Consider the following 16,139-nt stretch of genomic DNA (forward strand, 5'->3'; position numbering starts at 1 on the left):
GGTACGGAACACACATGACACTTCGCCCACTTTCTCACTGTTTCTCCCACCACAGCCCTACAGCATGCTCTCTCAGCCTAGAAAACGGAGCAGTGGGGCTTCCCTAATTGTCCACAGCTGGTGGACAGGAACGTGGGCTCCTCTCTGGGTCTCTGCAGCCAGCAGCAGGCAGGTTGTTCTGCTTCTTACAACATGTCTCTGAGCATCAACTCTTCCTCTGCGCAAAGGAACAATATCTCACTCCGATGAGTTTGTAGCAAGCCAATTTTTAAAAATGCAAATCACACCTAATAACAACCTAGCAGTTCCATGCAGCGGGGAGGAAGGTAGGGGGGAGGGTGGGGGGGGCAGGGGGAAGGCAGCACCAGTTACCAAGGTTCCCTTCCAGGACTTCAGTGCTGCAGATCGGAAGTGTGGAAAGGGGAGACCGGAAATGGGTGAAATAGGAGAAGCCAAGATTGGAATGATCTAGACTGTACGTTCTGTTGTGTGCTTGTTGTTTTTAAGCCACAGAAGAATTTTCCTTTGACAGAAGGACCTCTCCAGAGGACAGAGCCAGCACACTCAGCACTCCAGAGAGGGAGACCACACTTGTAAGGTAATCTTACTGTTCCCACAGCCCAGGAATGATGCTTGTTAGGCATATACAAAGAGAGAAGGGGGGAGGTCCCCAGTTAAGTATAGCTTGGGACAGTGGAGCTTGCATAGAAGGTTCTTCCTACTCCTGACCCTATCAACTGTTCAAGGACACCTGGGACATTTCTCTCCCTTCCCGGCTGGCAGCTGGTCCCCTCCTTTACAGGCTCTCACACATATTAAGTATGTATTGAGATGATGACTAGCTATAATTTTTGTTGTTATTGTGTTGCACCATAATTGAGAGCTCAAAATAGTAAAGCCACGTGAGGAGTGCAGGCTGATCTCATGGGTTATGCATGCTCTCTCCCCTGAAGAAAAGGCATATTGCAACCGCAGGCCAAAGGACTCTAAGGAACAATCCCCTCGTCTCTTCCTCCTGTCTTGGTGACCGTTTATGGTGATGAAGGCCACTGCCCAGACAAATCCAGCAAAGGGCTGGACCACACTCACACACGCAGGGCTTTATAGAACTCGCTCCAAATTGTCCCTTTTGTCATATAGTCTGTGGCCAAGGCCAGCCCGTCTCACCTTTAGTGTCTCCCCAGCCGGTGATGTAACACAGTGTCCGGTCGGCAACCACGTAATTTGGAGACGGCAGACAGGCTGGAATGACTTTGTCTGTGATGGTGGCAGGCCTGAAAGGAAAGCGCCAAATGTTAACATCAACTAACCTGCTAGAGGCCGCCACCCTCCACCTGCAGATCACCCACAGCCAGGTGTGCCTGCCTCAACGTCCAGGCTTTCTCTGAGCTGGCATTTCTTTACTTCATTGACATAGAAAAGTATAGAAAACCCTTCATCCTGGAAGTGCCCTTACAGTGTCCTGTGAGCTAAACAATCCTTTGTATGGGAGGGGTGTGTGTTGATGTACACGTATACAAAAGAACCAAATTTGCAGTTATGCATATGTATGAGGAGGCCGGAGGCCAGAGGCCAGAAGGCATCAGGTGTCTTCTTCAATTGCTCATCATCTTAGTTTTGGAGGCAGGGTCTCTCACTGAGCCCAGAGTACACTGAGTTGGAGAGGCTGGCCAGCCAGTGAACTCTGGGGTGGTGGTGGGGGGGGGGCGGGAGATCTTCCTGTCTCTGCCCCACCAGTGCTGGATGCTCACCTTCATGCCAAGCTTTTGGTGTGAGGCTGGGGATTTGAACTTGGGTCCCTATGCTTGCATGAAGCAAGTGCTTTACCGACCACGCCCTTTCCTCAGCCCTGCCCTACAGGTTGTGATTTGCTATTCAATGGAAGAGGGTGCCATTCTGCGGGTGGGCCATCTACATGCCACCCTGCTACACTAAGACCAGAAGGTGTTTGTCCAGGACAACTTGTTCCACTTTTCTGGGTCTCAAGTCTTCTCATCAGTTAAATGCTAAAGTGGTTGTAAGAGTCCGGGCAAATGGTGCACACCGAGCCCCAGCCTCTCACAGGAATGTCATCCTAGGTTCCTTTATGGCACATCAAAGACCTTAGGCCCTCAGGCTGTGGGGTGTGGAGACACCATACAATAAACTCCAAAATGTGTTAGGCTGTCAGAGAACAGGGCCTCCCCCGCCCCCTGTTTTTTTTTTTTTTTAAATTACTTGTTCAAGCCATCAGGTCACCCTGAGAGGACCACAAGGACAGGAAGGAGGCCTTGTGTTTGCTCGTTTACTGAGAGGCAAGGGAAGGTTCTGGGGGACATGGGAGAGGTCAGCTGACTTGTAGAGTAACATCCCTTCTTTCCTTCAAGCGCACCAAACGCCCCAAGATGTCACCTCTCAGTTTACAGTCTGGGTTTGAGACAAGACCTCCATCCAGGACCATCCTCTGGCTGGACCAGCCGCCCTTGTCACTGCCAGAGTCATCTCCCTGTCATCTGGAACCCATCAGGCATGGCTAATGAGCTCCATTGCCTGTCCTGAACGTCTGTTTCTCAAAATAGCTGACTGTTTGTCAGCCACGTCCACGGAGATGGACCTGTTTCCAAGCATCTCTAACTCTGTGGAACAAGCCTAATTACCCAGTGTCAGGCTTAAAAACAAAACAAAACAAACAAACAAAAAAACCCACATGTCTTAGCGGGGGAAATGGGGCCAAAGGGGAAAACAGCAAGAGAACCTGTTTGCAAAATGTTCCTACTTCATCCTACTCTTTCCTATGTTGGTTTGGTTGTTGGTTTTTTTTAAATACATATGTGTGAGTGGGATGCCAATAGAGACCAGAAGAGAGTGTTAGAACCTCGGTCATGATCCACTTGGTATGGATGCTGGGAACAAAACTCTAGTCCTCTGAAAGAGCAGCAACGCTCCTAACCGCTGAGCCATCTCTCGAGCCCTGCTTCCCCCACATTTGTGGAGGTTTATTCCTACTGTTGTTTTGGTTTTGAGTTTGGGGTGTTTTGTTTTGTTTTGTTTTGTGCTGGGGAGGATAAAGTTCTCTCTCTATAGCCCTCGATTTCCTGGAACTCACACTGTAGACCAGGCTAGCCTTGAACTCACAGAGATCCACCTGCCTCTGCCTCCCAAGAGCTGGGATCAAAGGCATGCGCCACCATGCTGGGCACACGTTTGTAGTTTTCATAAGTGCTTTGAGATACATAATCTCAGTTGGTTCTCTCAACACATTACATTAAGAGGAGCTTTGTCATCCTGGAGTGACTGACAGTGAGCTGTGTGTGAGGTTAGAGAGACAGAAAGGTGATTCGGGACCTTGTATTTTAACTCTCTCCACGTGAGGAAAGTGAGTCCTGAGTCGTGTTTTAGGTATGTATCTTGGGTATACAGAACTGGCCTGAATCCTGGTTCTCTGATGAAATTTACCACACACACACACACACACACACACACACACACACACACACACTTTTTTAACTTCCATGCTTTTGCACTCTAGGTATCACTCCCCAACCCCATGTATGATGGAGATAAAATATAAAACTCTGCCACTGTCCTCCCTCAGCTTGGGGTACGAACCCAGGGGCATCCCGTACCGTCTGAGCTTCAGCAGAGCAATGTCAGCCCGGGTGGGTTCCGTGATCAGCTTGGTCACTTCTATTTGCTCAACATCTGACCCAGTGACATCTTCTTCGTGTGCGCCCAGGACAACCTTGTAGAATGCAGCTCTGGAAGATCTGGAAAAGACAGTGACATCAGAAGCAGAACAGCCCACACCCTTCCCTGGTGCCTTCCTGTGCCATACACGTCACAAGACATCCCAGCACATGTAGCTTCCAGAATCTGTGATTCCTGGGTGGCAAGAGACAAAAGTCCAGAGTTGTCTGACCCTGAAATGTTCTTGACCTTAAGAGGACCAATGCCTGCCACTGAGTAGATCTGTTTCTCCAGGCCCCGGACATACTGTGAGTCTTCTGCAGATTTTCTCTAGAACTGTTTCTCTCTCTCCCAGTTGTCCCAGTGGCTCTGCTGTGGAGTTATGCATATATACTCCTTTATGTCACTTTATGTCACTACCACAGAAGGCAGGCAGTGGGGAGGATGGAAGGGGAAGAGGGAGGAAGGGAAGGAGGGGGGGTCAGTTTTTAGAAGGAGACCCCATGCCAATTACCCATGGAACGTACTTCTCCAAGCAGTGAGCAGCAGTGAGCACCCACTCCGGGGATATTAAAGTACCTCCGCAGAAGTGCTGTCCACCAAACCTGGAGGGAAGGAGGGGAGCAAGAACTTCCATTTAGGATAGATGTTTTGTTCCATTCAATTGCACAGAAAATCAGGAAGACACATTCATGCACTCTTTACTGTTTGTATTCCCAACAGAAAGGGCTGACAGCCGCGTGCAGGACAGCAGGGACACTGTGCCATCTATCTATACCATTCTTGAGATATCTGGGAGAGTTGTGGACGCCACCTGTCCCCATGGAGCAGAGGCAGTGGCTCCAGCATGAACTCCTGTGCCTGTACTGTGACCTGTTAGCCCCGGACCCCAATGCAAACCACCAGTCAGAACCTGCCCTTGAGGCTGCCTTTATCTCTTATTGGCTAGGGATTTGCAAAAGGTCTTCATGACTCTTCCTTTGAGGATCCAAATGTGGCCCCAGTAGCAGTAATTCAGACAAATGATGTCACCAACTCCCAGCCAGGGTGTAATGCCGAGAATGCAAACAGCTTAGTATGTAGGATCAGGTCAGCTAAAACAAAACAAACAAACAAGCAGGCAGGAAAGAAGCCAACATTCCATTTCAGAAGGAAAAAAGTCTATGTGGCTGGTAAAGATCACACAGCAAGGAGTTATTAAGTATGAAAGTCAGGAAAAGCTAATTCCCCAGCACTCAGGAGGCAGAGGCAGGTGGATCTCTGTGACTTTGAGGCCAATCTGGTCTACAAAGCAAGTCCAGGGCAGTAAGGGCTACATAGAGAAACCCTATCTCGAAAACAGAAAGAAAGAAGGAAAGAAAGAAAAGGAAAGGAAAGAAAAGAAAAGAAAAAAGAAAAACAAATCCCATGCCTGAAGAGATGGCTCAGAAGTTAAGAACATTGGGTGCTTTTCCAGAGTACCCAAGTTTGGTTCCCAGCACCTCACATCACCTGTAGATCCAGTTCCAAGGGATCTGCTGCCCTCCTCTGGTCTCCAAGGGTACCAGGCACATTTGTACATTTGTAAATGATGAGAAACACTTATATAAATAAAAATAATTCTTTTTTTAAAAAAAGCCACCTCAGTAACAGAGGTAGAGTTCAGCCAGCCGTGCCCACACCTGTCAGTGGCATTCTGCAAGTCACAGAGAAGGCTGCAAACAACAAAGGGGCTGCACAGTGATATGGAAGTGAGCCAGGCAAACCAACCAGCTTGTGATGAGCCGGCTCCATGTGTATGCTTTATAAACCATGCCCAAGAAATGTGAATTAAAGATTACAGATGTGTTCCACCACACATGGCCTGGCTTCCACAGGGTCGGACGCATCTCTCTTAAACAAGGGCAGTCACAGGCTGGCTTGTTCATGTATTTGTGGACGCACAAGCAGCCTCCGTGTTAAATTTAAGGGGTCATAAAAAGGCACATAGTATTGTCAGACACCTGCCTCCCAGACAGGCAGGCTCCTTCGTGAGCCCCAATCTGCACATCATCACATTCGTGAAAACATTGCTTTCGTTTTACAACAGCCAATGAGTGTACAGACACCTAAAACACCTTCCGTATTTTCAGGGAATGTCATCATTTCATATAGTTTGTTGTATTTACAGAATTTAATGACAATAACCCAGAGTTGTTTTTTCCTTAAATACCATTTTTTAAATCATCTTTCAAAGTAGAGAACCTAAGGGGGCATCCTTTTAAACTTTATGTAGCTGTATGTATTCCTTATGTTAGGAAGACACAAAGGCTGGAAGTGAAGTTCAGCAGTGTAGTCTTAGCATAAAGGCTTTGTGAGGCTTGCACAGACAGCTGGGGAATGCTTCTGCAAGTTCTTACCTTGTTCTAAGACTGATTTGCCAGGGCCAGGAGTGCGGATTGGCCACACAGCCACCCACCACCCTCCCGGGGCATTTCTTCGGCTCCACCCGAGGCTTCCCACATTCAAAGGATGCTGATGATGCTGTGAAAAGATGTAGGAGAGGAAGGTCACACTGAGGCAAGTGTACCAGTTCTGTCATTCAGTCATGATAAATTCATGGCCCTTGGCCAGAAGCTGAATTTGTGACATTCCCAGGCTTACAGGCAACCTTTGGACCAGTTCCTCTGAGTTTCAAAAGTGGTGGCAAACAGCACAGAACCCTGACCCCTGAAGGAGCTAAAAACTCTAGTCCTTTAACTCTATTGGTGTAGCACAGAATTAAAACAAGAGCTTTTCTTGGTGGACTTTGATGGGCAAGCATAGTCATTTGTAACTGTGGCTCAGCCTCGGTATGTTTGTAACACCAAGGCTCACTTATCATCACCATCCAGGTGGCATGCCCAGCCTGCAGGCACCTCAGGGCAGCTATAAATGTGGCTCAACACAGCTGTGGATGACAGCATCATGTTGCAATGTCAAAATTTCCAAACTGAGGAAGGTTTCCTGAAAGCCATAGATCTTATCCCCACTGGCCAGCAGTATGGGTTTTTTTTTTTTCCTTCTTGTGAATCTGTGCGGGTTGTATGTCTGCCAGTGTTTGTATATATAGATAGCAAATGCAACTATCCTCAGCCCAATTTTACCTTCTCTCTGATAATTTCAGACCTGACCCTCCCTCCCCTGTCCTGTACACTGCCCCAATGCCTACTATAGTCAATCACTAACAATCAATGCACTTGCCACCATCTCTCCATTTACTGCGACGTGCGTTCGCTCTCCTCAGCCAGCCTGCCACTGTGCTAGAGAGCAGGGTTTGCATACCGTCTTTGGTAATTCCCACTAACAGGGGTGCAGGGGATACTCAAAAATGCCCCCAAAGTCTTCAGAAAGATAGCCGTAAGCTCTGTTCATAGCATTCCTCGGAAGGAATTCCTTCTGTCTTAGTCAGCCAGAGAGTCTGAGGCAGCTGGAATTTTCCACTTTCTATTTGTTGTGGCCTGTTGGGAGAATCCATGTGGGGAGGGCTTTTCAAAAAGAGCTGTGTATTGTGATGGGACCGTCCTCTCTAAAGCTCAGCTCAGTGACTACCACCGTGCCTTGCACTTCATGCGTGTGGGAGTGCTGGTTAGTGTTTGTCATCTTGGCACAAACTACAGCCACCTGGGAAGAGGAACTCTCAGCTGAGGAACTGCCTCTGTCAGATGGGCTCAGCCTACTGCGGTGATGCCATTCCCTGGACAGGTGGTCCTAAGTGAGTTAAGAAGGTAGGCTGAGCCAGTTATCAGGAGCAAGCCAGGAACAGCACTCCTCCATGGCCTCTGCCTCGGTTCCTGCCTCGAGTTCCTACCTGGCTTCCCTCAGTGATGGACTGTGATAAAAAAAAAAAAAAAAAAAAAGGCAAGCCAAACAAACCTTTTTTTCTCCTCTAAGTTGCTTTGGGTCACGGCGTTTTTTATCATGGCTACAGAGAAACTAATTAGGACAGACGTTGGTTCCAGTGAGTCGGCTATCGGCCATGACAGACCTGCCTGGTGTTGCTTTGGGGAGGGCTGCGGAAGGATTTTTGGTGATCTGTGCTGGGAAAGCCATTGGGTGTTCAGAGCTTTAGGAGCTCTTCTGTGGGAGATTGGAAGTTGAGAAAAATGACCGCCTGGCTTGTGGAAGTTCAGATGGGAGTTTGGGAGTCTCTCACAGACCTTATTGGCCCTGTTTCTGTGATGTTTTCTGGGAGGTTAAAAGCCTTTGTTTTGCTGGGATAATCAATGCTGGTCATCTGGAGCTGAAAAATCAGTGGTGATTAACAAAAGAGCGGCATCACTGAGGTGGAACATTCTGGAGAGTTTCCCCTCAGGGTCAGCACACAGGAGCTGTGGTCTGTTTGGGGTGAGGTGTGGGGGACTTGGAAATTTGTGTTTAGGCATCTCCCGTGTGGTAGTGGGTTTTGAAGGCATGGAGGATTTGTGGGGAGCAGCTGAGGCTTGCCACCCTCCCCATCCCTCCCACCCCCCCTCACCCCGTGAGATGTGACTCTCTGGTATTCAGGGCTGCTCCAAAAGCGATCAGAGGTGGCGGGGCCGGTGTCTTTGAAGCCAGGACACAGAGCCCAAGGCATGAAAGCCAGGCCAGGTGCCACTTAGAGGCTGCCTGGGCAGGGTAGGTAAAGACAGTGGGGGTGGGGGGTTGGGAAGGGATAAAACTGAGTGGGAAGATTGAAAAGGAGACACTGAGACAGACCCAAGGAGCTCTCAGATAAAGAGGCCACCAAGACAGTTTCTTCCAAATATACAAAAGCTCCCACTGGAGAAAAAGGTCACTATCCACATCCCTAACTCTGTGGCCTCCATGTTACCTTACAGTAAAACTGGCAGGTAGAAGCCTGCCTGTTACCTTGCCCTCTCCCTCCACCCCCTGCTCTGGCCAAGAGCCACCTACATGCTCCTAACCACTGTCCCCAAAATACTGGGGACACAGCCCCTAAGAGGTTTGCAAGATAAGCCCCTCCCCTCCAGCCCCAGGCATCCCCTCCCCCAGGCTAAGTTCACTGTGCAAGTTCTGACTGCAAAGTTGCTGAGCAAGGAGCAGGAGCAGATGCAGCTTCGCTTGCAGATGCAGACATTGATTTGCCACACCGAAAGTCAAGAAGTGCTGTCAACGCTCCTCTCCCAGAGCCAAACCCCTTCCCCTCTAAAAGAGAGGCTCAAATCCGCAAAGAAGAAACCCAACATGCTATCTCTTAATTTAGGTGGCTAGTGGACAGGAAATCCAGGGAGGACGTGAGACTAACAGAGACAGCTGCATTATTTTTCATAAACCTTTAGGAATTCAGTTTGTAGGCTTTCAATATGTCTGTGTCTGTGTGTGTGTGTGTGTGTGTGTGTGTGTGTGTGTGTGTGTGTGTGTATGTGTGTGTGTGTTCCCTTCTCTGCTACTGAAGAGGAAAATCTCTGTGGTGCTTTAAATGAGAAACCTTCCCCCAAAGGCTCATGGATGTGAACATTTGGACCCCAGGTGGTGGAGTTGTTCGGGTAGGTCATGGACTTTGTTGTTGTTGTTGTTGTTTGAGACAGGGTTTCTCTGTGTCATCCTGGCTGTCCTGGACTCATTTTGTAGACCAAGCTGGCCTTGAACTCACAGAGACCCGCCTGCCTCTGCCTCTTGAGTGCTGGTATTAAAGGCGTGCGCCACCACACCAGGCTAGTGATAGAACTCTTGAGATAGAGTCTTGCTGAAGGATGCATGTCACTAGGGGACGGTTTTGAGAGCTTATAGCTCCAGCTCACTTCCAGGTCCCCCTCCGCTTCCTGGGGTGCAGTTGGGGTGATCCCTCAGTCAGCTGTGCCTGCCCTCATACTTCAGTCTCTGCCATTGTGGACATCTAGCTCCTTGGAACAGTAAGCCATAGGTGCCTTTACGTCGCTTTTGGTCACGGCACTTTTATCACAGCAGCAATGAAGTAGCTAATACGCAGCCTGTCCCAGCAGTTCTCAACTTGTTTTATGTGCATCCCAAGCCAGATATAGAAAAGTTCATGGGAAACCTCCCGGAGTCGATTGATTCCCCCTTGACACTTTGAGGATTCAGTATTTAGTTGGTAGGGAGCAACAACAATAGTAGGCCAGCTTCAAGGTGCTGCTATGGAAGGTGCTGCTATGAAAGGTGCGGCTCGGGGTAAGAGGCAGCCGTTTGCTCCTCAGAGGATCTGTGCTCAGAGCCTGTCAGTTGTGGGTGTGTGAGTGGTTTGTGTAGGTCCTCATGAAGAAGACTGACACTCCATTTATTGGAAAGCAGTTTCCTTACAAAAAAAGAAAAAAGAAAAGAAAAGAAAGGGAAAGGAGGGGAAAGAGAAAAGAGGGAAAGAGCAAGGAACTTACCACACAGGGGGACATCACAATAGTCATAAAGTTTTCTGGGATTCGTCGTATAGCACCAAGGACCATTTACATCCCCATCTGGGTTTCGGCAGTACTGAAAAGAGATGGATGCTTGAGAGAGGCTCCCCTGGGGAGGACCAGAGACCAGATGGAGAGAGGTAGAGCTTCATATGGGATGGGAGCAAGTGCCCCTTTGCTTCCTTTCCTTCTTGTTTTTTTGATAAGTTGGTTGTTTTATAAGCACCTCAGAGGTAGAATGCCAATGGTCTTGCCTCTGCTCAAAGCAACTTCCAGCTAGGAAGCCCCTTCTGGGGCCAGATGCGAGAGCCAGCCACCCATGACAGTCCCATGAAGCCTTGTTGTTGATTTTAAATGTTTGTACCCCCCATGGGGCAGGACAGAAGGGCAGCATTTTTTCTGATTACTGTGATATTAAAAAAACAAAATAAAAACAAAAACCCACAAATGTGGTCTCTGCCCCATGGCTTCTGACTCCTACAACCTGTGTTGTCCTCTGAGGAGCACCAGGCACAGCTCCTAAAGCCCAGTGGCATCAAGTGTCAAGAGCATCTTTTGCTCTAGTTAAGTGACCAAGAGAGCTCAGGATGTGGGGATGTGAGCAAAGCATTGGAATTCCCTGACCTTGACCCCTGAAGGAGGAAGACTGCCTGATGGTTGCATTGTACCAAAGGTCAATATTACAACATAACAAAACTTCCATTAAAAAAAAAAAGTACTTGTTCCAAGAGATGCCAGGAGCTGTGGAGTGCTGGTGAGTGCCCAGATAGAGCAGGACTCTCTCCCTGTGCAGCAGTGGCTGTTCCCAGATAGTGTCAGAATAGAGTCAAACTAAAGGACAGCCACTGGGCTGTGGCCTCAGCTTTGTTCCCCTCCACACCCCGCCCACCTACTCCAATTTTTACCCTCCCTTCCTCCTTCCTTTGCCTTTAATACCAAAGATCAGTCCTGGCCAGTTTAGTGAACCCCCCCCCCCAAACTAAATCTGTTCAAAGGTTGATCAGGAAAATGCAGGACAGAACCAGAGTGGCTTACGTTATTTTCCAGACCTGCCCGTGGGTTTGTCTGTGGGGTAAAGATGCTGTGCCTGTGGGGCTCCTGGGCAGCCCATCCTTGGCAGGGAGTGCCAGCTGCGGTGATGGCTATTTTGCCCCGATAGTCTTTACCAACCCCAAACATGCAGTCTGTAGGATGGAAAGAGGACAAGAGGACAGTTATTCGGCCCTGGGTTGTCCAAGCATGCATGATACAGTAAAAATGCATTAATGCTGGCTTGCTCTAATGCGGTGGTTCTCGCCCGTCCTGTGCTGTGACCCTTTAATACAGCTCCTCATGTTGTGGTGGTTCCCCACCCTCAACCATAAAATTATTTTTGTTGCTAGTTCATAACTGTAATTTTGCTGCTGTTATGAATTGTAAATATCAAATATGCAGGATAACTAAAAAAAAAAGATCCCTGTTGAATGCGACCCACAAGTTGAGAACCACTGCTCTAGTAGTTTAGTGTTGGGTTGCTCTCCTGTGGCAGTACCAGTGTCTCATCCCTGGAACACTGGGATGCTGACACTAAGCAAGAATTGCTGCCTAGTTTAAGTGGCCAAAGATGTTTATCAAGGCTTGGAAGATCCCAGCATTGGCAGGATGTTTTAAAAGAGGTACTCAGACTAGGACATAGGAAAACCCAGTTTTGGGACAGGGAGCCTTGGGAAACTGTCCACCCACCCTCCGCCAACAATCTCCTCCCTGCCTGCCCCAAGATGGAGCTGAGGTTCATTCCACACAGCAGACCCTCAGTTCACACCGGTGCCTCTATACAGTGTGGGAGCTTCCACGTCAGCAGCACCTCCTTCTCAGTGTCCAGTGTCCACAGCTGCCCACAGTCACCTGGCCACCTGCTCCTTACCTGGCTCAGAGGTGGCGGCCGGCACATTGGGAACTTGGGGGGCCGGGGGCACTTCTGCAGCACTCCCTCCTGTATCCGAGCACCTCTTCAGGTTGCAATATTCCCACCTGACGCTCGGGTCAGTGGTGTAGCACCAAGGGCCCTTGTCAGCATCCGGGTTTCTACAGTAATTCATCTCCAGGCCTCTGTAAATGCCAAGACCAGTCAGTCAGCAGCGGTGGAGAGATTCAGCACCATCTCGATATTGTTACAACGAAAGTGTAGCAAAGAACCTTTGACACACAGAAGATACTAACAATGTCACAAATGGTCCTCTTAACCAAAACTGAGACAGTGTTTAAATGTAAAAGCAAGCATCATAGTAACCTCCCTTGACACTCTGCCAAACACTTTCCCCTCAATGTTAACTTTGAAATGTAATTTTAGATTTTAAAAAACAGTGAGGAATATGTGGATGTCTTTCTATATATCACTACATGGGGATATTTAAAATGAAACTGAACATATTACTCAAAGGAAGCAATAGAATATGAAGAGGAGGGTTCCTTAAACTTGTCCTTGTTTTGTTTTGTTTGTTTATTTTTTGAAGCAGAGTTTCCCTGTGTAGCTTTGGCTGACCTGGACTCACTTTAGAGACCAGGCTGGCCTGGAACTCACAGAGATCCTCTTGCCTCTGCTTCCTTTAGTGCTGGGATTAAAGGCGTGTGCCACCACGCCCTGAAGGGCCTGAAGAGTAGTGGGGGGCACTAGGGGGTTGTCAAAAACTTGAATTAAAAAAACCCCATTGGGTGAGGATGCTGGGGAACACTGGAGGATGCAACCCTCCTGTCCTTCAACTCCCACCTAACAACAGTGCCCCGAGCTCCCAGAATCCTCATCCTTGAGATCAAATCTTGACCTATATCATCTGCGGGAACTGGAACCCAGTACCATCTGGAGACACTGCAGGCAAGTGGCTTTCTCTCAAGCCTGTGCCCGCAGCTGGAGGGAGCCAGTCAATGAGATCCCAAGGTACTAGATATGCCAGTGGATGCCTGCTTTGTTTTTGTTGAGACGTACTTTAGTTCTGGTATTGTGTTTTAAATCTGAAATGTTGCTTTGTAGACCAGGTTGACCTCTCATAGTGATCCGCTTGCCTCTGCCTCCCGAGTGCTGGGATTACAGGCATGTGTCACCATGCCCAGCCAGAATGTGTGCTTTTATATTCTTTTCTTAATATAAAATGTTTGAGCTCCTCTTATTGTATTAATTCATACTTTTCCATTAATGATTATTAATGTTTATAGCCTTATGCTGACATAAGTAAATGAATATTTTTCATATATAAATGAATTTATGAATAGTCTTCCTTTAAATTTTTCATTTAGCTCGGTATGGTAGCTCATTCCCTTAATTCCAGCACTCAGGGGACAGAAAGAGGTGGATGTCTGTGAGCTCCAGGCCTAGGCCAGCCAAGGCTACATCATGAGTACTAAGGGAGACAACAACTTTGTGGAATCAGATTTACCCTTCCACCTTGGCTTGGGTTCCGGAGAGCTAACGTGGGCTTCCGTGTTTGTGTAGACAGCTCCTTTGCTCACTGAGCCACATCAGCCCCACTATGCCAATTCTTCAAGATCTCTTTGAGGAATAGTGATGCTGTGTTACCAGGGAAACACTCAGGAATAGGATTGCAGGTTTGTCAGGAAAAGCATGTCTACTTAGCCTTATGAGACGCCATAGACCAATTTCCAAAGCAATTACAGTATTAACACTTAGCGAGCAGTGTGTTGATCATGCACCCTTCTCTATGGCCTGTTCCCCTTATTCCTGTCATTTTACTAGTAGCCATGTCATTCTGTGCTGGTGGCTCTCCCTGTGGTTATACTGACTTCTTCGATGGCCTAACATGCTACACCTTCTCAGAGTGTCACAGGCCATTGGCCATTTTGTACATCCTTCTCTGAGAAATGCCTATTTGTGTCTGTTATCCGTGTTTACAATGTGTGTTGCCTTTGCGCATGGGAGGGATGCTTATATAACTGTACATGAGGCATTTGTTACACTGAGAGTAGATTTTCTCCCAGTCTCTGTGTATCGGTCTTCTCAATGATGACTTTTGTGATGTTCTCATTTTATAAAAACAAACATTATTTTTTAAGATGACTTTGCTTAGAAGATTTGCCTTTCCCCGGGTTATGAAAACCCTTTCCTTGCCCTCTCCACCCCCCAAGAAGTTTCACATTTCAGCTTTAATATAGCTTTTACACTGAGGTCTAAAAGCTATGACAAATCTAGTTTGATATAGGGAGTATGGGTCAAGAATGCACGCTTTGAGCTTGCTGGGTTTGGGGTTTGGTTTGGTAGGGGTTGGGGGCTGTTATACACAGCATCTGTTGTTTCTTGACTATTCTGGGAAAAGATGCCCTTTATTCACTGAGCTGCTTTGTCACCTGCACTGGAAAGCCATTTGTCCACATGAACCAGGGTTTGTTTCTGGACTGTCCCTATTCCCTTTGTCTGCGCCCCTTCCTGCTGATGCCAAGGCACTTGATGGTCTCAGTCGCTGCCTGTGGCCCCCAGTCTCAGCCCTCCAGCACTGACCTTTTAAACCTCATCTTGATGACTCTGAGGTGTTTGCCTGTAAGTGTTGTCACTTGCCCCCAAAATAAACTACTAGGCTTTTGGAATCCAATATACAATATACATGATCTGTCATTATTTAGCTTTCTATTTTCTCCTTAACAATGTTTAAGCTATACAGTATGTAGCTCTCAGGTATGCTATTTTTAAATTTTCACTAAATACTTTGCAGTTTTTATACTACTGCTGGCGATGCCTATAGTGTTGTTGCTCGATTATGTGTAGCTAGTATAGACATACAATGGCTTGTCTGTTGGCCTCATGTATGCCTGCTGCTCTTTGAACGTGCAAATTCACTCAGTCCTTAGGACTGTCTGTGTCCGTTAGTCATGTGCCCTGCAAACAGGGACGCTTGTGCCTCATTCAGAACTTGAGGTCCTTCCTGCCTCCTGTCTTTCATTCTTTTTTTCCCTTCTCTCTGGCCCTCCCTCCTTCTGGCCCTCCCTTCTTCTGGCCCTCGCTCCTTCTGGCCCTCCCTCCTTCTGGCCCTCCCTTCTTCTGGCCCTCCCTCCTTCTGGCCCTCCCTCTATTCCTTCTTCCTTTCCTCTCTCCCTCTTATCCCTGTCCCTTCTTTTCTTCTTTCCTTTCTTTCTCCTTTCCTTCCTAACTTGCTTCTTCCTTCCTTCCCTCTGTTCCTCCTTCCTTCATTCCTTCTTTCCCTCTTTCCTCCCCTCCCTCACTTCCTAATTTTCTTTTTCCCTCTTTCCTTCCTACTTCCCTCTATCCATCCATCTGTCCCCTACTTTTTTCCCACTCTCCCACCCTCTCTTCTTTCCTTCCTCCCTCCCTTCCATCCTTACTTCCTCCTTTCCTCCATCCCTCCCTCCTTCCTTCCCTTCCTTACTGTCTCCTTCCTTCCTTCCTCTCCTCTCTTCCTAACCCTATTGCTTCCTTCCACTGTCTTACTGCTGTGGCTACAAACAATTTGCCATCTGGCAACCCATACCCCTTGACAGCACTGCGCTCCGGGCCAGTAAGGCTTTCCAGGTGAGGTTACTGAATGAAACAGAGATGCAGATGCCACTAGAAATATTAGCCTGCAAGCCAAATGCAAAGGCAAACACAAAACTCCAGTTTTTTTTTTATAGTGGAATGGCATGGCCCAGTGCTGAGAGCGGCGTGATCTTTAGTGGGGGTCACATGATGGTACGGGCTCTAAGCTTTATGGTGACTTGTTCTTACAAGGTTGCCACCAATGGGACCTGACCACCTTCACACATCACCCCATGCTTCTACAAAATCGCCCAGGAAAGGGAGCCAGTTGATGGCTTCTCTTCTCTTGGGCCCTTTTCTCAAAAAACCAAAGTTCCTGTCACATTCCGCCCCATGTGCTGATCTCAGAGAAATTTGGCCCAAAGGAGTTAGCATAAAGCTCGGGTACACTCAATGGAAACCTAAGTCAGCTGTTGTTCTCTCATGGTTAAAATCAAAGACATACGCATCGGGGAAGTTCTCTGGGGTCTTCCCATGCCGGTGTGGAGTCATGGATGTCCAGGACTGGCACTTCTTCCCTGTGATGGTGGTGGAGGAGGTGCCCCGATAGCTCTGCCCATTGCCCTGGTAGCATTCCTGGACCACAGGCGTCTCCTCTGGTAGAA

General features: G+C 48.1%; 1 protein-coding gene across 1 annotated transcript in view; it reads right to left on the bottom strand.

Moving 5' to 3' along the window:
* The window catches only part of PLG (plasminogen), a 42,936-nt gene that overhangs the window by 5,238 nt on the left and 21,559 nt on the right, over positions 1-16,139 (bottom strand). Inside the window, exons 10-17 of the mRNA XM_084776818.1 lie at positions 15,980-16,139; positions 11,920-12,104; positions 11,052-11,200; positions 9,999-10,092; positions 6,045-6,168; positions 4,194-4,271; positions 3,606-3,746; positions 1,168-1,274 (exon numbers count right to left, since the gene is read on the bottom strand). Coding sequence (XP_084632944.1) covers positions 1,168-1,274; positions 3,606-3,746; positions 4,194-4,271; positions 6,045-6,168; positions 9,999-10,092; positions 11,052-11,200; positions 11,920-12,104; positions 15,980-16,139 — 1,038 coding nt within the window. The remainder of the gene's footprint in view (positions 1-1,167; positions 1,275-3,605; positions 3,747-4,193; positions 4,272-6,044; positions 6,169-9,998; positions 10,093-11,051; positions 11,201-11,919; positions 12,105-15,979) is intronic.

This window comes from Acomys minous, assembly GCF_964271855.1.
Source record: "Acomys minous genome assembly, chromosome: 3".
Taxonomy (NCBI): Eukaryota; Metazoa; Chordata; class Mammalia; order Rodentia; family Muridae; genus Acomys; species Acomys minous.